Here is a 17,959-nt window from a genome sequence, read left to right as displayed (position 1 = left end):
ATTATCTTATAATCACCCCCCCCCCCAAAAAAAAATAATTAGGTACAGTATAATACCTTATGAGTGCACTTGGTTTATTAAAATTATTTTGAACTACCGTGTTTCTCCAACAATACGGCCTCCACCAATAGGAAGCCCCAGCATGATTTATTGGCATAAAATCAAATTAAGTCCCTCCCCCCAAATTAAGTCCCATATTAAACATGCGAAATGGGGGGGGGGGGGAATGGCGGGGTGGGGCTTGCCGTTAGGAAGTACTTTGTTGCATGCCCGGATATGGTGCTGCCTGCGTTGGTGGAGCACTTCATATCGGGAGACCTTCCACCACCGTTGCTTTGCCTTCTCCCTTGCTGCCTTGGCGTTACAGCAATGCCGCGGCGTTTGGCGCAGCCACGTGCGGCCAGTCAGGGCTCCTCCCTGCAACTGGAGCCCTGAGGAGACACTTGGCTTCAGGCGCTTCTGTCGCCGCCTTCCCTTTGCCTTTGAAGGTAAAGCGAATTATTTTAAAAACCTCCATTCATCCCACCAGGGCTGCACCGGAATGGTGCGCAGAGCCGGGAAAGTGAGCCGCGGGTGTTTCCTGGCTCTGCCCAGCCCGCACGGCTCCGGCGCGGCCCTGGCGGGATGAGCAGAGATTTTTAAAATAATTTGCTTTACCTTCGAAGGAAGCGCCTGAAGCGCCTGAAGCCAAGTATACCAACAACAAAAGGCAAATCCTCAAGGTGGGCTGGAGGGAGGTGGCTACGTGCCCCCGGCTGCTTCAATGCAAGGTCCTGACTTGCAGCATCCTGCCGTTGCCCGCCGCTCCCGCCGCTGCCTCCCTCTCCGACTGCGAAACTCGTGTGCTTCGCCAAACGCTCCGAGCGAGGCGAGCTCTTTCCTACATAGAGAGAGAGAGAGAGGAAAGACGCCAGCGTGCTCCGAGAGGCTGGCTCTTTTCTCTAGCCGAGGCTGACATCTGACTGCATCTCTATCCCGCTCCTTTATCCTCACGACGGGGTCGGCAGCGACGCTCTCTGGTGCGGCCACCTCAGCTTGCCAGCCTTGCCCGCTATGAGACGATACTGTGACAGCCGCTGCTGCCGCACTCCCTTCTCTTTCCTCGCCTCTCCTCCCTTTGCCGGCAGGAGTGTGCGCGCCTGCTGCCACTGCTGCCGCTCCTGAGGCCGTCTGGGGTGGGCAGGTGGAAAAGCAAGCAAGGTGGCTGCGCTGTCTTCTTTTCCCTCAGCGAAGCGCCGCCGCTTGCCGCCGCCACCGCCACCTGCGATGGGCGAGGAGGAGGCGGAGGCACCAAAGTGTCACCAAGGCAGCAAGTGCCTCCCGCCGGCCCTCCGCTCATCCCGCCAGGGCCGTGGCAGACCGTGCGGGCTGGGCAGAACCAGGAAACACCTGCGGCTTGCTTTCCCGGCTCTGCCCAGCCTGCACGGCTCTGCCACGGCCCTGGAGGCACTTCCTGTAAGCCTCGGCTAGAGAAAAGAGCCAGCCTCTCGGAGCACGCTGGCGTCTTTCCCTCTCTCTCTCTCTCTATGTATGAAAGAGCTCGCCTTGCTCGGAGCGTTTGACGAAGCACACGAGTTTCGCAGTCGGAGAGGGAGGCGGCGGCGAAAAGGACGCAGTGGCAACGGCAGGATGCTGCAAGTCAGGACCTTGCATTGAAGCAGCCCAGGGGCACGTAGCCACCTCCCTCCAGCCCACCTTGAGGATTTGCCTTTGTTGTTGGTATATTGTTGTCGCGCCTTCCCTTTGCCTTCAAAGGTAAAGTGAATTATTTTAAAACCTCCGCTCATCCCGCCAGGGCCGCGGCAGAGCCGTGAGGGCTGGGCAGAACCAGGAAACACCCGCGGCTCGCTTCCCGGCTCTGCCCAGGTCGCACGGCTCCGGCGCGGCCCTGATGGGATGAGTGGAGGTTTTAAAATAATTCGCTTACCTTCGAAGGCAAAGGGAAGGCGGCGACAGGAGCGCCTGAAGCCAAGTGTCTCCTCAGAGCTCCGGTTGCAGGGAGGAGCCCTGACTGGCCGCACGTGGCTGCACCAAACGCCGCGGCATTACTGTAACGCCGCAGCAGCAAAGGAGAAGGAAAAGCAACGGTGATGGAAGGTCTCCCGAACATCCAAGCTGTCGCCGCCCGCCCACCCGAGGATGCAACGGGGATTAAGTCACCCCGAAAAGACGGCCTAGCCGGTTTTTCGGGGTCAAAAAAATAAGGCCCGGCCTTATTATGTGAGAAACACGGTATTTACTTCTCATATCCTGTTTTTAATTCATCAGATACAAAAAAAGTATTATTAATTTGAAGTATATGCTTAGTGTACTTTGACTTTGAGTATATGCCAGCATAGTTCAATCTTTTTCTTTACTTCTGACTTCTCATAGTGAAAAGCTATGGAGATTTTTTCCTATCAGTCATTATAAAGGGACCAAGGGTTAGATATTCCAATAACTTTATGGATATAATGAGACATGGTGGTGCAGTGGTTAGAGCGCAGGTAGTGCAGGCTACTTCTGCTGACTGTTCAAATCTCACCAGGCTCAAGGTTGACTCAGCCTTCCATCCTTCTGAGGTGGGTAAAATGAGGACTCAGATTTTGGGGGGCAATATGCTGACTCTGTAAAGTGCTTAGAGAGGGTTGTAAAGCACTATGTAGTGGTATATAACTCTAAGTGCTATTGTTATAAGCTGCGAACTGTTATCTGCATCTTCTTCTACTTTATAGTAGTTACTAGAGAACTAGAACATTTAATCATTTGTGAAATATTTTTTCCTGAGTTTTTTGGTATTATTTAAAACTTAAAGGATTAGAATTATGGATTAGTATAAAACACATTATTACTTTTTTACCTAGGTAAGGCTAGGTTGCATTGTTGCATTGAAATGAATATGAGGGTAGGTGGAAAAAATTCATATTTCAGAATAGAAAGAGATTTTTGAAAGGGGCAGCAACTTGCTTGTAATCATTCTTCATTTTGTTTAATCTGTTGATCTTCCACTCTTCATTGTGTATTGGATGAAGATCTCCTCCCCATATTCCATTGAGAAATATGGTGGGTTATTTGTATGACATAAGGTGTAAAATTACTAGAGAACTAGTTTTGTACAGTGATTAAGGACACTAGGCTACATTCAAGGAGACTACAAATTCAAGTCCCACTTTAGGAATTGGAGCCAGCTGGGTAACCATGGGCCATTTAACTCCCTGTTAGCTCTAGGGAGAAAGCAAAAGAAAACCACTTCCAAAAAGCTTGCCAAGAACACTTCGGGGACTACAATATTGCAGTCATTGGGAATGAAGACTGATTCCCCAAAACATATAACAAACAAAAAATCCTTGGCTTCTAATTATTTATCCACACTTGTTAGTGCAAAGATTTTGTGTTCAGATTTTCAAAATCTACCAATGTAATCTTTGGGGGCAGTGCCCCCCTCCCGTGTGTATTTGTATTTGAGTGTGAGCACTTGTCTTATATATTTTTAAAAGCAGGTGTTAGAAAGGTGTCAAACATGGATCTGTCAAGCAATAATGTTAGAATAAATTAACAGAACCTACAAAAATGGCTTTTGTCATAGCAATTAAAATTAAAAATACTGGAGAAGAAAATCTAATGTTTTATGGTGAAAAAGGATGTAGATAATACAGGTAGTCCTTGACTTATAACAGTCTGCTTAGCGACCATTCAAAGTTACAACAGCATTGAAACATGTGACTTATGACCATTTTTCAGTTACAACTTTTGCAGCATTCCCATGATCAAGTGATCAAAATTCAGATGCTTGGCAACTAGTTCACAGCACTAGTTTGCTGCTGTTTCCCCAGGTCATGTGTTCCCCTTTTGCGACTTTCTGACAAGCAAAGTCAACGGGGAAACCAGATTCACTTAGCAACTGGGTTACTAACTTCTCAACTACAGTGATCCACTTGACAACTCTGGCAAGAAAGGTTGTAAAATGGGACAAAATTCACTTAACAAATGTCTCACTTAACAACATAAATTTGTGGGCTCAATTGTGGTGATAAGTTGAGGACTACCTGTAGTAATAGCCATAGAATTTTCACAGTGTTTACATTTAATTAAGAATCAAATAGTTACTTAGAGAAAAAATGCTTAGAGAAAAAATGTCAAATAATACTGTATTGATTTAAAATGCTTTTAAACCTTGTAGATTTATTTCATTTTATTTGGATGAAAAAACTTTGGAAGGACTTAAGCAGATTCATCTGGAGGTTAGTATATATTATGAAAAGTTATTTTGGCAGATATATCTTTTAAATAGAAAAAAACATCTTTCTGTTTATTTAAATCAGTGGTTCCCAAACTTTTTCGGTCCACCCCCCCCTTGGTGCTACAAACTCATCCTCAATGCTCCCCACCCAGGGGCAGGATTCAAATTTCTGTGGGCGTGGCCTAATTTGAGGGTGTGGTTTGCTGGTAACGTGACTGGGTGGGTGTGGCTTGCTGGTCACATGACTGGGTGGGCGTGGCTTGCTGGTCACATGACTGGGTGGGCGTAGTTTGGTGACAGGCAAACCAAATACAAGTGGTCCTCACTTAATGGTCTGTTGCTTAGCAAGTGTTCTAATTTATGACTGGCCTTCCCAGAACTACTTGACCTGTTTTTGGAGTTTTGACAGCCATGCACACACATATACGCATACTACCTTCCAACCCTGCTGGAGCAGGTCATTGGACTAGATTGCTCTCCTTTCCCAACACTGCATTTGGGGTGAAGCCCCGCCGCCCCAAACACGATGGCGGCGGGGGGATGTTTGAAAAGGAGAGCAAAGCCAGTCTGGCTTTTTGCTCACTCTGGCTTTGCTCTCCTTTCCCAATGCTGCGTTCGGGGTGAGGCTCCGCCACCCTGAAGACGGCGGCAGCGGCGGGATGTTTGAAAAGGAGAGCAAAGCCACTCCCAACACTGCGTTTGAGGCGAGGCCCCCAGGATCACCCCATTGAGCTCCTTGCACCAGTGCATGCAAGTCAATGGAGTGATCCTGCGGGGCCTTGCCTCGAAGGCAGCGGTGGCGGGATTTTTTCTCACCCCTGAATTGTGCCCTGCCGCTCACCTCCAGCACCCCCTTGTCGCCTCCTAGTGCCCCCCTGTCAGCCCCCTTGCCTCTCAGCGTCCCCCTAAGGCATCCCACCGCCCCCCAGGGGGCGGTACCACCCACTTTGGGAACCACTGATTTAAATAATAAAAGCAATGTCTAAAGCAATGGAAGCCATGCTACATTTATTATATTATCATTATTAAACTGATAATTTATCCCTTTTCTTTTGCCATGGCCTAGAGAAAGAGGAAAAGATTCTTAGGTGGAAGGAAAGAGTTATTATTAAATTCATTCAGGAATACATTTTTTACCCTCTTCTCCAAATCAACACATGAACCACAGTTTGAAAAACACTGGGGGGGGAAATGAAAATTCTTAATGTAAAATCCATTCATTCTTTTACAGCTTCGTCAGCGTCAGTTGTATAGGTAAGCTAATTCGTGTCAAATAGACTTGCATTTTTGAGAATGAAATTTTGAAGAATAAATAAGCATGTTTCTGAAATGTGTAATCCATTTTGTGTAAGGATGCATGGTTTTTGTGTTTAAATTCCTACTTTTATGATGACTTTGCATGAACACAATAGAGAAGGTTTTTTTATCAGGAATGGAGCAGGCTCATCTTAGAAGTCCATCTATGTTGCATATCTATTCTGTGAAGTATGTGGAAAAGTATATAAGGATATGCATAAGACTGTATAGTGTGAGCTGTTTAAAAGGTAGACAACTATCAGGTCAAGACATTTTGTCATCCTAGACGAGAAGCAAAAAACAACATGTAATCAACAGTATCAGCATTAACTGAAACACATAACATTGATTCATGAAATTACCAAGTTGTTTTAAATAGTTGGGAAATTAAACTGATGTTCTCAGTCTGCAACATGTTGGCAGACAGTTTCCTTCTAGTACTTGCTCAAGCAGGAGAACATTCTTTCTTTCAACTACTATTATCCAGCACAGAATATAGATTGTGTGTACAGTGTACACGCTGAATTCTGCTTGCTGGTTTTCCCCCCCTTTTCTCCATCTGATCTATTAGCTTGCTGCCTCTTATGTCTTATTTGCTAGCTTGTTACTACTGCTAAGAAATTATTCTGTATGGAAGTGTGCTTTTCTGGGCAGCAACACATTAATTGATGTTCAAAATGCAGAACATGTCTTCTTTAAAAGGGACTCACTATGTGCAACTGCCTCCAAATACATGCTGCATGTATCCAAAGGGGAAAAAAATGTCTGGCAGAATTACAAAAATAGCAAGTAGAGTCTGTTGTTTTCGTAGATTTTCATGGGTGCAGGTTTTGGCGTGTTTGGGTCTTTTCCTGTGTAAGATTGAGAGTATCTTGGTGACATTTCAACAAGGTCCCACTCGCCATCTTCAGGCTGGTGCTTTCGGCTTCGTGCACGAAGCCAAAACACCAGCCTGAAGATGGCGAGTGGGACCTTGTTGAAATGTCACCAAGATACTCTCAATCTTACACAGGAAAAGACCCAAACACGCCAAAACCTGCATGTATGTATGTATGTATGTATGTGTATGTATGTATGTATGTATGTATATCTGCTTGTAAGTTTGGACGTGGTTTCACTATTCACTCAAGTCCCGATAAAAGAAACTCTTGAAATCATCAAAAATAAATACCAACCAGCTAAACACCTCATGTAACTAGCAGAACACTGCTTAACCAACACATATTTCATATACAAAGGACAAAGATACAAGCAAATTGAAGGAGCCCCTATGGGATCACCACTGTCACCCGTCATTGCAAACCTGTTCATGGAAGAATTTGAATCCAGAGCCCTAGCTAATGCCACCCACAAACCCAAACTATGGTTAAGATACATCGATAACATATTTGTGATTTGGCCCCATGGAAAAGAAAACCTAAACAATTTCCTAACACACCTAAACAGCACATACCCAAAAATCAAGTTCACCATAGAAACGGAAACAAACAAACAACTACCATTCCTAGATGTACTAATCTACAAAAAAAACAACAACAGATGGCACACTAGGACACACCACATACCAGAAGAAAACACACACCAACCGCTACCTCAACACCCAATCCCACCACCCAGCACAGATAAACTCCGTGGCCAAAACACTAATCGCCAGAACCAAACGCCTGGCAGACAAGACACACATAAAGACTGAACTATGCACCCTGACTAAAGTACTGACAGCTAATGGCTTCCACAAAAGTAAAATCACCGGCTTGATCCACAAAAACACACTGAGACATAATGGAGACCTAGAAGATGAACAGACCTATGGAACAGTTGTCCTGCCCTACATAAGAGGTACCACAGACAAAATCAGTAAGATACTACACAGGCATCACATCAAGACTGCCTTCAAAACAGACAGAAAAATAGCAGCCATCCTAAGAAACCCCAAAGATAAAATTGACCTGGAAAACCAAGGCATATATGAAGTCCCCTGTGCATCATGCCGTGCCACATACATTGGACAGACCAATAGAAGAATAAGTACCCGCCTAGATGAACACAAAAATGCAGTAAAAAAAGCTGGAACACACTTCCTCACTAGTCCAACACATGAAAGCCACAGGTCATATCATCGACTTCAATGGCACCAAAACCCTAGCCACTATAGAAAACCCCTGCCACAGAATTATCAGAGAAGCCATAGAGATTGAAAAAAGACCTGAAAGCATGAATAGAAGAGATGATTCCACCAGACTGTCAAATTTGGAAGCCTGCACTCACAAGCAAAAATATCTCCACACCACAAGCCAGGCAAACACCTGGGCACAAACAGATCCCCCCTGATACCTCCAGCTCAAACACACCCCAACCAGGCACCCAGATGAAACCTAGCTTCCTAATAAATGATAGTCGTCCATTTACTCGGAGCCAAGCTGCACTAAAAGCCTCCAATATAGGAACACAATTTTGCCAGCCAATCAAGACAAAAAAAGCCACAAAACAGACAGAAGATATTAGAAACACCAGTCAAGCAGAACACAGCAAACTCCAAGACCAATAAACACAGACCAAGACTCCCAACTAATCAGGATGAAAAAAAAAAACATTCTGGCACAGCAGTAGGCTAGCCCCAAATTTAAAACTGAAACGGCTGTGAAAGTCTGACTCACAGACAAACACAATACAGAAGCCTGATGATGGCAGATGAGATTCTGCCGAAATGTTGCTACAACTTTAAAAGCACAACTATAATGACGTGGAAAAATGCCTGAACAAAGCTGAATACCATATGTATGTATGTATGTATGTATGTATGTATGTGTGTGTGTGTGTGTGTGTGCACGCACACACACACACACACACACACACACACACACACGTCCTTGTAGATTTGCCATCTTGTATAGTATTACAGACTTGGAGAAGTATAAATGTTTCTTCTTTTTCTGAGAGCAATAACTACTTTAACTATGAATTATATGTAACATGAGACTTATTAGTTGTTCCATATTTATACAGATTATTTAAACAAAGAAGCTCCTTTGCATTTAATAGAATAGCTCTGCTAAACAAGTTAAACCAGTTTAATGGAATATAACAAAGGTACAGTGCCATGAAAATTCCCATCTGAAAAGCGTTTTCTTGGAATTTTAACAAAATAACACTAACCATATGTCAGAAGATATTAGCAATCAAATTTTTGTGGCTGCATTAACTGATTTCTGAAATGATAATTTCTGTTTCAGAAATAAGAAATGCTTTCCCAGAGGAACAAATAATTACATTAGCCTGTGCTTGATTTCTGTTTGCTATGTTAATAAGTGACTCTGGCAAAAGCTATATATCATAAAGAAAAAGCATTATCCTTGGAAAGTGTAGAGCACAAGACCATTACATGATTTGCGAGATAAACTGAAGTAATATTTAATAAAATCCAGTAACAGTGATCTTGGTTGACTAGTTGAGTTAATGTAAATGTATGTATTGGGTTCAGTAAAATCCTGCTGCCAATGCAGAATGACGTATATCAGGCTATATTCAGTTTCCACAAGGTAAAAAAGTCAGGAGTTGTATGGTTTCTAAATTGGGAACTCCACAGAGTTCTAGTCCCATATAGTTTATCCTGAGTTCTAACATGCTGCCAAGTATAGTAGCTTTGAAATAGGAAAAAGAAGTGAAGAGGAATATTGCATTTAGTAACTGGGAATTTTGCCCTTTAATTAACGTGAGAACATCACAGTTTAGTCACTAAAATCATAAAAGCCTGGAGGCTGAAGATTAAGATCCATACAAAAACACCTTGAAATTGAAATTATTCAGATTTAAAATATTCCTAGCTTGAGTTGACAGTGCTTCTCAAATGATGAAACAGATTGCGTTTATTTGAAAGGTTTGCCCTTGAAATGTGGTATTTCAAATCTGAAATGAGCCATGGCTTGAGGCTTGAAGTAAATGACTTCAAAATGGTATGAATTCAGAATGTTTTGTATAGCCTTGTTACAGAGATATTTTTATTTTACTATGTGCTGTACAGCATGATTCTGCCTCAATATTCACATGAACTGTTGTGTAATGATCATGTTTAAGGTTGAATTAATTAGCTACTGACTGTTTTATTATTTGATAATTTCTATTAAATATATTCCATTTGTGTAAAGAGATATTTCCATCTGAAATCTTTCCATATGAAAATGGGGGTGCGCATTCCCACTGCAAACACAATTACATTCAGTTTCAAAACAGTTACGTTGTAGTACAGTACTGCTTTTCCTTTTAAAATCAGATGCAAAATATAAAGATCCAGTACACAGATGTTTATTGAATCTGACACGTTGCACTTATAGTTTTCTATTTACTTGCAATATTTATCCCATGTTGTTGAAGAACAAAGTTGGATATTTGTTTTTTTTTCCCATGAGGGAACAGAGGTAGTTTTACAAATTACATTTCAGATCTGCTTGCAACCTCCAAACTTGGTTACACCATTTTCAGAGTCCAGTATAGGCTACCAAATTGAATGAAGGCAGTTAGTGCATTCCCCAGTTATAAGGTCATGAGATATAAAGATTTTAAAGAGTAACTTTTTCTTTCTTTTTTCCATTTGTGCAATACTAGTCTGTTTCATTTTTCATCTATTACAAAAAATACAACCTTAGCATAATCTTTCTATGCTCTATTTTCCCTTAATATTTACTGTCATTGAATTTAAAAATGCAAAAGAAGCCCTCTGGATCAGATTAAAAATCTGTCTATGCTAGGATTATGTTTCTTATATTGGCCAACCAGATATTTATGCAAATCCTGCAAGCGTGTATGTAAAGCCAGCTACCAACAGCCTTTTCCCATTGTTCTCTTGTAATTGGAATTGAGAATCATGCTATCTCTGATTCTGGAGATAATGTTTAATCACCATGACTAATAGTTATTGATACCTTATTCTCTATAAATTTGTTTAATCTCTTTTAAAGCAGTTCAAAAATCTACATCTTGAGGCAGTGAATTCCAGAATTTCAAAATGCATAAATGCTACAGTATTTCAGCAAGTGTACTTTGCTTGATTTAGTTTTGTTACTAGTGAAATTACTGATACAAATTCCATTATATAATTTAGAATTTAAGGGAAAAAAACAATACAATTATAATGATGCTGGCATTTTCTCAGTCTCATGCATCTTTTTAGTAGCTTTACTTTGGTTTTATATACTACCATTAGTATGGGAAAGGACCTTAAGCAATGGGATTTCAGAACCAGTGATAAAAAAATGGAAGATATACAAAAAGAAAGATTCAGGTTAAAATCCTTATTGAAGTTCTTACTAGCTGTTATTAAACCACTATGATTATCTAGCTTACATTATGTCACAGATACGTACTACAAAAACATATACATTTCTTTATGGATGGATTGGATGGATGGAATGCATGGAAGGAAGGAAGGAAGGAAGGAAGGAAGGAAGGAAGGAAGGAAGGAAGGAAGGAAGGAAGGAAGGAAGGAAGGAAGGAAGGAAGGAAATGGATTAGTAAATGATAATTGTTTTTTTCAAGAAAAGCTTTTAAGTGTCCAGTTACACTTGTAGTATGAAAACCTGTGGAAGGTCTCCCAGTTCCTGTTCCAGAAGCCTCTGTGACTTCACACTAGAATCCCATCCTCTGCTTGGTAATTCCTGCTACCACCAACTAACTTCCATAGGGGACCTCACTTGTCATCTTTCCTCCTAATCATAGGGTTGAAGGTGTAGGTCTCTCACACCTTATGCTTATCTTTTTGTCAATTCAAAGAGTCAAAATGTTAAAAAATAGAACTAAATTACTGTATCCTCCTAGCTGTGTGGCATAAAGACACATAACTAGAGGTTTAGGCCTGCAAGATACTGTATTGTAGTATAATATCAGTAGTTCCAATAATCTAGCAGAGTTTGTTTCTTGTTCTGGTGAAGCTCAAGGGGGTGGAAGCTGGTCTGGTACAAATAATGAGGTTTCTGGCAGAAAACTTTGCACTGGAGAGATTATCAAATTATTATCACTGGAAGCGTTTACAGAAATATGTTTGTATAGCTCCATAAATAATCCTAACGTGGGGTGAAAGATGCACATAATTCTTATATTTATAAAGGAAAAAAGGAACATTTAAATTTTAGCATAACACAGAAATTTAAAGCACGTAACACAAATTCCTGGCTAGAACATTTTTTATCAATTACTACAGAAATAGAAATCTTGAAATGATGTGAGTTTTACATCAAGTACTTGATCTCCAATTTCTTGGGCTATTCCAGTAATTTGTCAGAGACATGGTAAGGCCCGCTTTGTGCCAGCATTGATCCAGTGATTTTTGTTTGTTTGTTTTTTACTTTAGTTTATTATATTTATATGCTGCCCACGAAGTGACTCTGGACAGTTTTACAATTTTCTATCTCCACCTGAACACACTGATGAGCAATTCAGGAATAAAATGTGTGTCATAGCAGACAGACAGAGGCTTAGCATGGCATCCTCCTTTTCATCCCTGTCACAGGTATTTTCAAATGTGATGTGATTCTCTGCCCAGTTTAAATGGATCAGTGCTGATGAGAAAAAGCATGAAACTCAAACATCATACTCTGTTTTTAAATTGAATGTATATTAGTAAAAGGAAAAGGAGGATGCCAATGCAATAAGGCCCTTTTAGTATATGGCATGGTTTGTAGTTGTTGGAATACAGTACTGTACTTAAAAATTTGGGTAGTTCACATATGAATAAGATAATGAAATAAAAGTTTTAAAATTGAAAATTGAATTTGTTAAGGAAGTAAAAGATACTTTTCAAAAATAATGCAATAGGAGGGTTATGGGATCAACTTAATACCACAGATTTCTTCTAATGCTTTCCATAGAATAGTCCAAAAGTGTTGCCAGAAAGCTGACTTTAAAAAGACTTTTTATAAACATGTAATGAAATGAGGATAGAATTGGATTTGGCTGTTGGATAACTCTGAAGCCGCATTTTCACATCACATAACTTTTTATGAATGCAAATTTTAGCTTAATAAATTATGGTTTGCAGAACTATTCCCATTGCATGCAGCATGGTTAGCTTCTCCTCTTTCTGCAATTCACATATAAACTTAGTTGTGAATTAAGATCTGGGTTTGAAAACTAACTCCTACACCTGACATATTTATAAGCTCTTAACCACAGACTGCAGTTAATAGAAAGCAACAGTGAAAATTCAAATTCTGACTTCTTTTACTACTCATGCGAGGAAAGGAGTAAATTACTGGAGAAGAATTTGGGAGTACTAGAGGTCTATGCATATCCTTCTTATTAAGCTTTGATGTATTGAATATTGACAAAACAGGCAAGTTTATATTTATGTATCAATTTTCTTTTCCTTTTTCCGTCATGTCAGTGCAAAATGCTGGCAGTGATGTTGTTTCTTAAATTGGTTTTTCTCCTTCTTTCTTTTCCAGAGGTTTAGGTGGAGAACTAATGAGACCAGCTGGTATGTTACTTGACATAGAACATTCTATTTACAAATATAATTTGGAAAGAAATATTACATTTTAAGATTATATAATATAAACTTGGCTAGTCTTCTGATTCACTGAATATTTTGCCAACCTTTCTTTGATTTCAATAGCTTTCTCTTAAAGTAGAAGTCAGCCATTCTCCCTAATCTAAAATTCTGATACCAAAATATATTTTTCTTCATTCATGATTCAGAAAACATAGAATAAAACATGATCAAATCCCAGATTTCTTTTTTTATATTCCTGTTTTTAATCCATAGCAGAAAACAATGCCATTGCAATAACCAATTTTCTTGCCAATTTGATGTCAAAATCAATTACTTCCCCCAAACACTGTTTTAAGGGGCTAATTCATGTGTGTATGATGGGATTCCAGTGAAAAAGGAACTCTATGGATGTAGGAACTTTTCCCTGCTGTCAAGTAAAGAAATACTTGGGTATTAGGAAATATGAGCTTTTGTTGGGATTTCTACTTGCCACATCTATATATTAACATGTAATGAATAATTCTTGGTACGAATAGAATATAGTCTTCCCCGGCTAATGTCTTGCAAATCTGCTGGCCCACAATTCTAATAGTCAAATTTGCCATTTTGGGGTGATTTACTCAGCATATTTGAGGTCATCAAATTAATTATTTATTTCCTCAAAAGTCTACCCTTGTAATTTAATATTTTTATAATGTTCTTTGTGCTGCTAAGAATTATTTTTTTAACCATAGAAATTTATATACTACTTAGTCACAGGACTCTTAAGACATTCTACACTTATAAAAACAAAACAAAATGAAATTTACAACATAAAATCTGTTTTAGTATCGATTACTGAGAATTCTCCACTCCAAATGTTCTATGAAAAAAAGTGCTAAGTGAGAAAAGGAGAGATGGTGTTCTGATTTCAAAAGCCAAACAATTCCAGAATGAGGATATGCTACTAAGAACATTTTTCTGGATTCATAAGATGTCTGGAAGACCATAGATCTGTCCTACTGCTCAGTAGGGGCCTTGTACTTTAAGTCTGATCAGATCAACCCTCTAATCACAATCTAACCAGATTTAATGTGTGTAGCCTATGTGACTTAGGACTATGATGACTGCAACAAGCCTATGGTTCTGTTATCTTGATATCTTTTATAACAGCGTCACATTGTCATCACGTGATGTATTGTGACTTTTCTCCCTTCACTAAAAAGGGGGTAGGCATGGCTAGTGCATGATGTATCTGGCCCATGATCCATGAGTTTGACACCCCTGTTCTATAACATCTGTGAATTCCCAGATATTCTCATAATGCAAAATTTGAAGGAATCCATCACCAACTCAAGTTCAAATTTGCATCTGCAAAATATCAGGATGGGCCATCATCAAATTATCACAGAACAACTATGGGCACCGTCAGAATCTCATGGGATCTCAGTGTACCCCATCTCTCCTACCTTAGTGTTGGAAGATACAATTATCAGGTCAAGATAATAGTAGATACTGGTGATACATTCCAGGTCCATGTTCTCCTCCAAAATAAAATTACAAAAAGACATTTGTATTACAAATGGGCCTGGCATTCAACATTTGTCTCACTAGAGGCCCCTGAGATAAAGTCCTTCAGCAGTGATCCAGCGCTCAGAACCTGGTGTTGAAGGTGGTGGATCAACATTTCAATGAGGAATACAATTTCCTACTGCCCATCCTCCGAAGCAGTACTTTTTTTCCTGTCATATCTCCCTCTGCTGATAGATTTGCCCTACAGTGCTATTTACTGTGTAGTAATAATGGTGTGACTTCGTGAACCATGACCCCATGTAAAAAGGTTTATGAATGCCATTTAATTCAGTGCATGGAGCTTTGATTGCTTTTTTCCCCCTTCTTGTTTTCTAGTCTGCACTTTGATTGAAAAGTTGTCACTTTCAAAATTGCCTTTTAGAAAAGATCCCATAATTGGTAGGTGATTTTTGTCATGTTGTAGAGCTACCATGTCTGTTTATTGATAATTATAACTTTAGCAAATAGACAGTATTATTTACTTAGCAAGAATATAATCATGTAAATTCCTTTATTTTCTACTGTCACAAGATGTAATTCAGAGTGGTTCAATATACTTCTTATATTTTCTTTTTTCCTCCTGTCATCTTGATATCATGGCCATGTTTGCTATATTCAGCTTCATTCATCACAGTAGTGTCAGGATGTCAGTAGGTGGAAATCGAGGCTATTGATGCCCATTAGAGATGTTATAAAACGACGGCAATTCCAGGAAAATGTGGAGTAGCAGTTGCTTTTTTATATCCCGTATGTCTGCTATTCTGGTGGGTTTTTATGTGGGGATTTTATTTATGGAACATCTTCTAAAAAGGTAGCGGCAAAAAGAAATTGAAACAAATTTCAGTTGGAATTAGAACCTGTAAGGATTCGTAAAAAGATGTAGATGTGCTAAAAAGCAAGGCAACCAATATGCTACCAAGTATTTTTTTTTCTTTATCTTCAGATGACTGGCAGTGGCTGATAAATGATAGTTTTAAAAGCCTTCATCTTATTTCAAGCAATTCAAGACAGCAAGTAAAAGTACAGTAATTTTATCTGTATTGATCTTAAAATGTCAAAATACCATGTTTTTGTTGTTGTTGCTATATTACAGTTTAAATTTCTAGGGTTTCTAAAACAAAGCAGAGAGTACATCCCCCCCCACCCACTCCCACACCCGTGTTCATGTTATCATATTTCTGCTGCTCGGCAGCTGGCCTACATTTACAATGTCCCACAGTCATGTGACCTCAATTTATATCACTTTTTGCCAACAACTTGCCTTTAACTCTGTTTTTTTTGGGGGGGGGGGCAAAAATGCCCCATAGGGAACAATGAGTGTGTTTAATGATCATGGTATTCAATTCATGACTCTAGATTCATTTAACAATCACAGCGATTTGCTTAATGACCATTGCAAACATATGTTGTAAAATCAGGTCAGTCACATGGATGAGCCACTTTACAACCATCATAATTTATAACTGATGGGCAGGCTTCATTATGGTCGCAAGTCAAGGATTGCCTGTATAGTATATCAACTTGAGATAAATCAGATCAATAGTTGATATAATAGCCAATACTTTTTTACCGATCCAAATGTACAGCAGTACTGAACAAAAGTACTGATTAAATAACAAAAAAACAATGTTTTATTTAAGCTATAATTAGAGCGTACTGAAATGTACTTCAATTTAGTATTACCTCTTCAGAGCCATGATTACAGCAATACTAATCTAATTGCAATATCTTCCCATCCTATTACTGAATGGAGGTTTTAGTTCAGGATAATTTGTAATATAGCATTGTTTGACCAGCCTGACTTGCTTCTGGCTCCAAAAGTGGAACAATTGAACGTAGTAGGATATTACTCAACTGTGTGAAATCTCACATGAATGGGGTTATCTGACATAGTCATAATAATTGCACGAATAGACATTAAATACGTTACTGTAGGACTTTTGCAGATGACCTATCAGGTGTCTCTACAGTAGAATTCTTTCAGAGTGCATTTGAAAGAGAAGTAATTATATATCTTTGTGGTTTTGCTTTTGTTTTAGGAGTCAGCCGTGTCTGCATTAGCTGCTTTATGTAATGAATATTACTGCAATGAAGAGGGAGGAGCAAATCTAGCTGAGCAAGGTAATGATTCACCCGATTCATTTCTATTTTTTATTTAAGGATAACTTCTGGTATCTTGCTAACTAAAAAAAATAGTGCAGCACAAGCCAAACATTAGCCTGAACTAAATTTCATATAGAACAAACTTTTGTATGGCCAATTACCCATGTTTTCTCTAGCATATTATTTTGTTTAATTTTCAATTAACTTGTTTGTGTTTTCGTTAAATTAGAACTTTTCCTTGTTTCATAGGCTAATGTTTTGTGAACGCTGTGCTGTTTCACTGTGCTGCTCTTTTTTCTTTATTTGTCTATTTGTATGGCATCTCAATGATAGTGTAATTTTAGGTGTCTTACACAATGGGGTTAAAACATCAAAGAAATAACTGCTAGAACAAGCAGAAACAGAAGCACCAAAAATATACAGAGCACACCGATGATTATAACAGCACAAACATATACCAAACTAAAGCTACTTATAAGGGGGTAGACTGCCTGTTGCTCCCTGGCTTGTAAAAGAGCCAGCTTTTTAATCGGTCTCTGGAAGGCCAGCAGGAAAAAATAATAATATTTTCCCCAAAGGGGAAATCCATATATTTAAAAAATTTGAATTTCTTTCCTGACAGTGTTTTTTTTTTTTTTAAAAAAAAATGCTTTCCTTGTTTTCAGAGAATCCATTAGTAATGCCTTACAACATATCTTGCAGTGAAGATATGCTGAATGGCTTGAAGTTATAGAATGATGTCACTGAAGGAAAATTGACTCGTGCCATCTTGTGGGGCTTACTCTCATGCTTTGCTGTCAAAACACTGTCATAATAAAACTTTTGAAGGTTTTTGGATATAAGAAATATTAGGAATGCATTATATACTGAATATTACATAAACAATTTTCAAATGTTTGTTTAATCTCCACCGTTCCTCAAGAATAATCAGTAGTTATTTTAGTGCTGTAAAGCATTGTTTCTGGAGTTTTAATTACTCAGACTGTGAGTGTTATGTTTTCCAGATTTGCTGGTGCAATACATTTCAGGCCTTCAAAGCCATGAAGAAATGATTCGTTGTGGTTTTTCACTAGCCTTGGGTGCCCTTCCGAAGTTTCTTCTAAAAGGCAAACTCCAGGAGGTGAGAGCTAAGGTGCAGGGTAGAATGTCTTATAACAGTTTTCAAGTATTTTAAAAAAAGTCTTTTAATGATTCGTGATTGTGTTGTTAAACATAAAATAGATTATATTGCCAATGTTTGATTTCTATAACCAGATTTCTGCTATTTTTTTCATTTGTCTCCATTGTCAATTAAGACTAATGGTAAA

General features: G+C 39.4%; 1 protein-coding gene across 1 annotated transcript in view; it reads left to right on the top strand.

The window, feature by feature from the left end:
• TBCD (tubulin folding cofactor D) overlaps positions 1-17,959 on the top strand; it is a 157,024-nt gene that overhangs the window by 109,759 nt on the left and 29,306 nt on the right. Inside the window, exons 22-28 of the mRNA XM_087955684.1 lie at positions 4,160-4,220; positions 5,451-5,473; positions 12,952-12,983; positions 14,886-14,948; positions 15,493-15,569; positions 16,589-16,670; positions 17,657-17,772. Of these exons, the coding sequence (XP_087811810.1) occupies positions 4,160-4,220; positions 5,451-5,473; positions 12,952-12,983; positions 14,886-14,948; positions 15,493-15,569; positions 16,589-16,670; positions 17,657-17,772 (454 nt within the window). The remainder of the gene's footprint in view (positions 1-4,159; positions 4,221-5,450; positions 5,474-12,951; positions 12,984-14,885; positions 14,949-15,492; positions 15,570-16,588; positions 16,671-17,656; positions 17,773-17,959) is intronic.

The sequence above is a fragment of the Notechis scutatus genome, chromosome 2, assembly GCF_049901735.1.
Source record: "Notechis scutatus isolate UNSWTSFEM ecotype Mainland chromosome 2, rNotScu1.2, whole genome shotgun sequence".
NCBI classification, from domain to species: domain Eukaryota; kingdom Metazoa; phylum Chordata; class Lepidosauria; order Squamata; family Elapidae; genus Notechis; species Notechis scutatus.
This window is presented reverse-complemented; position numbering and strand designations above follow the sequence as displayed.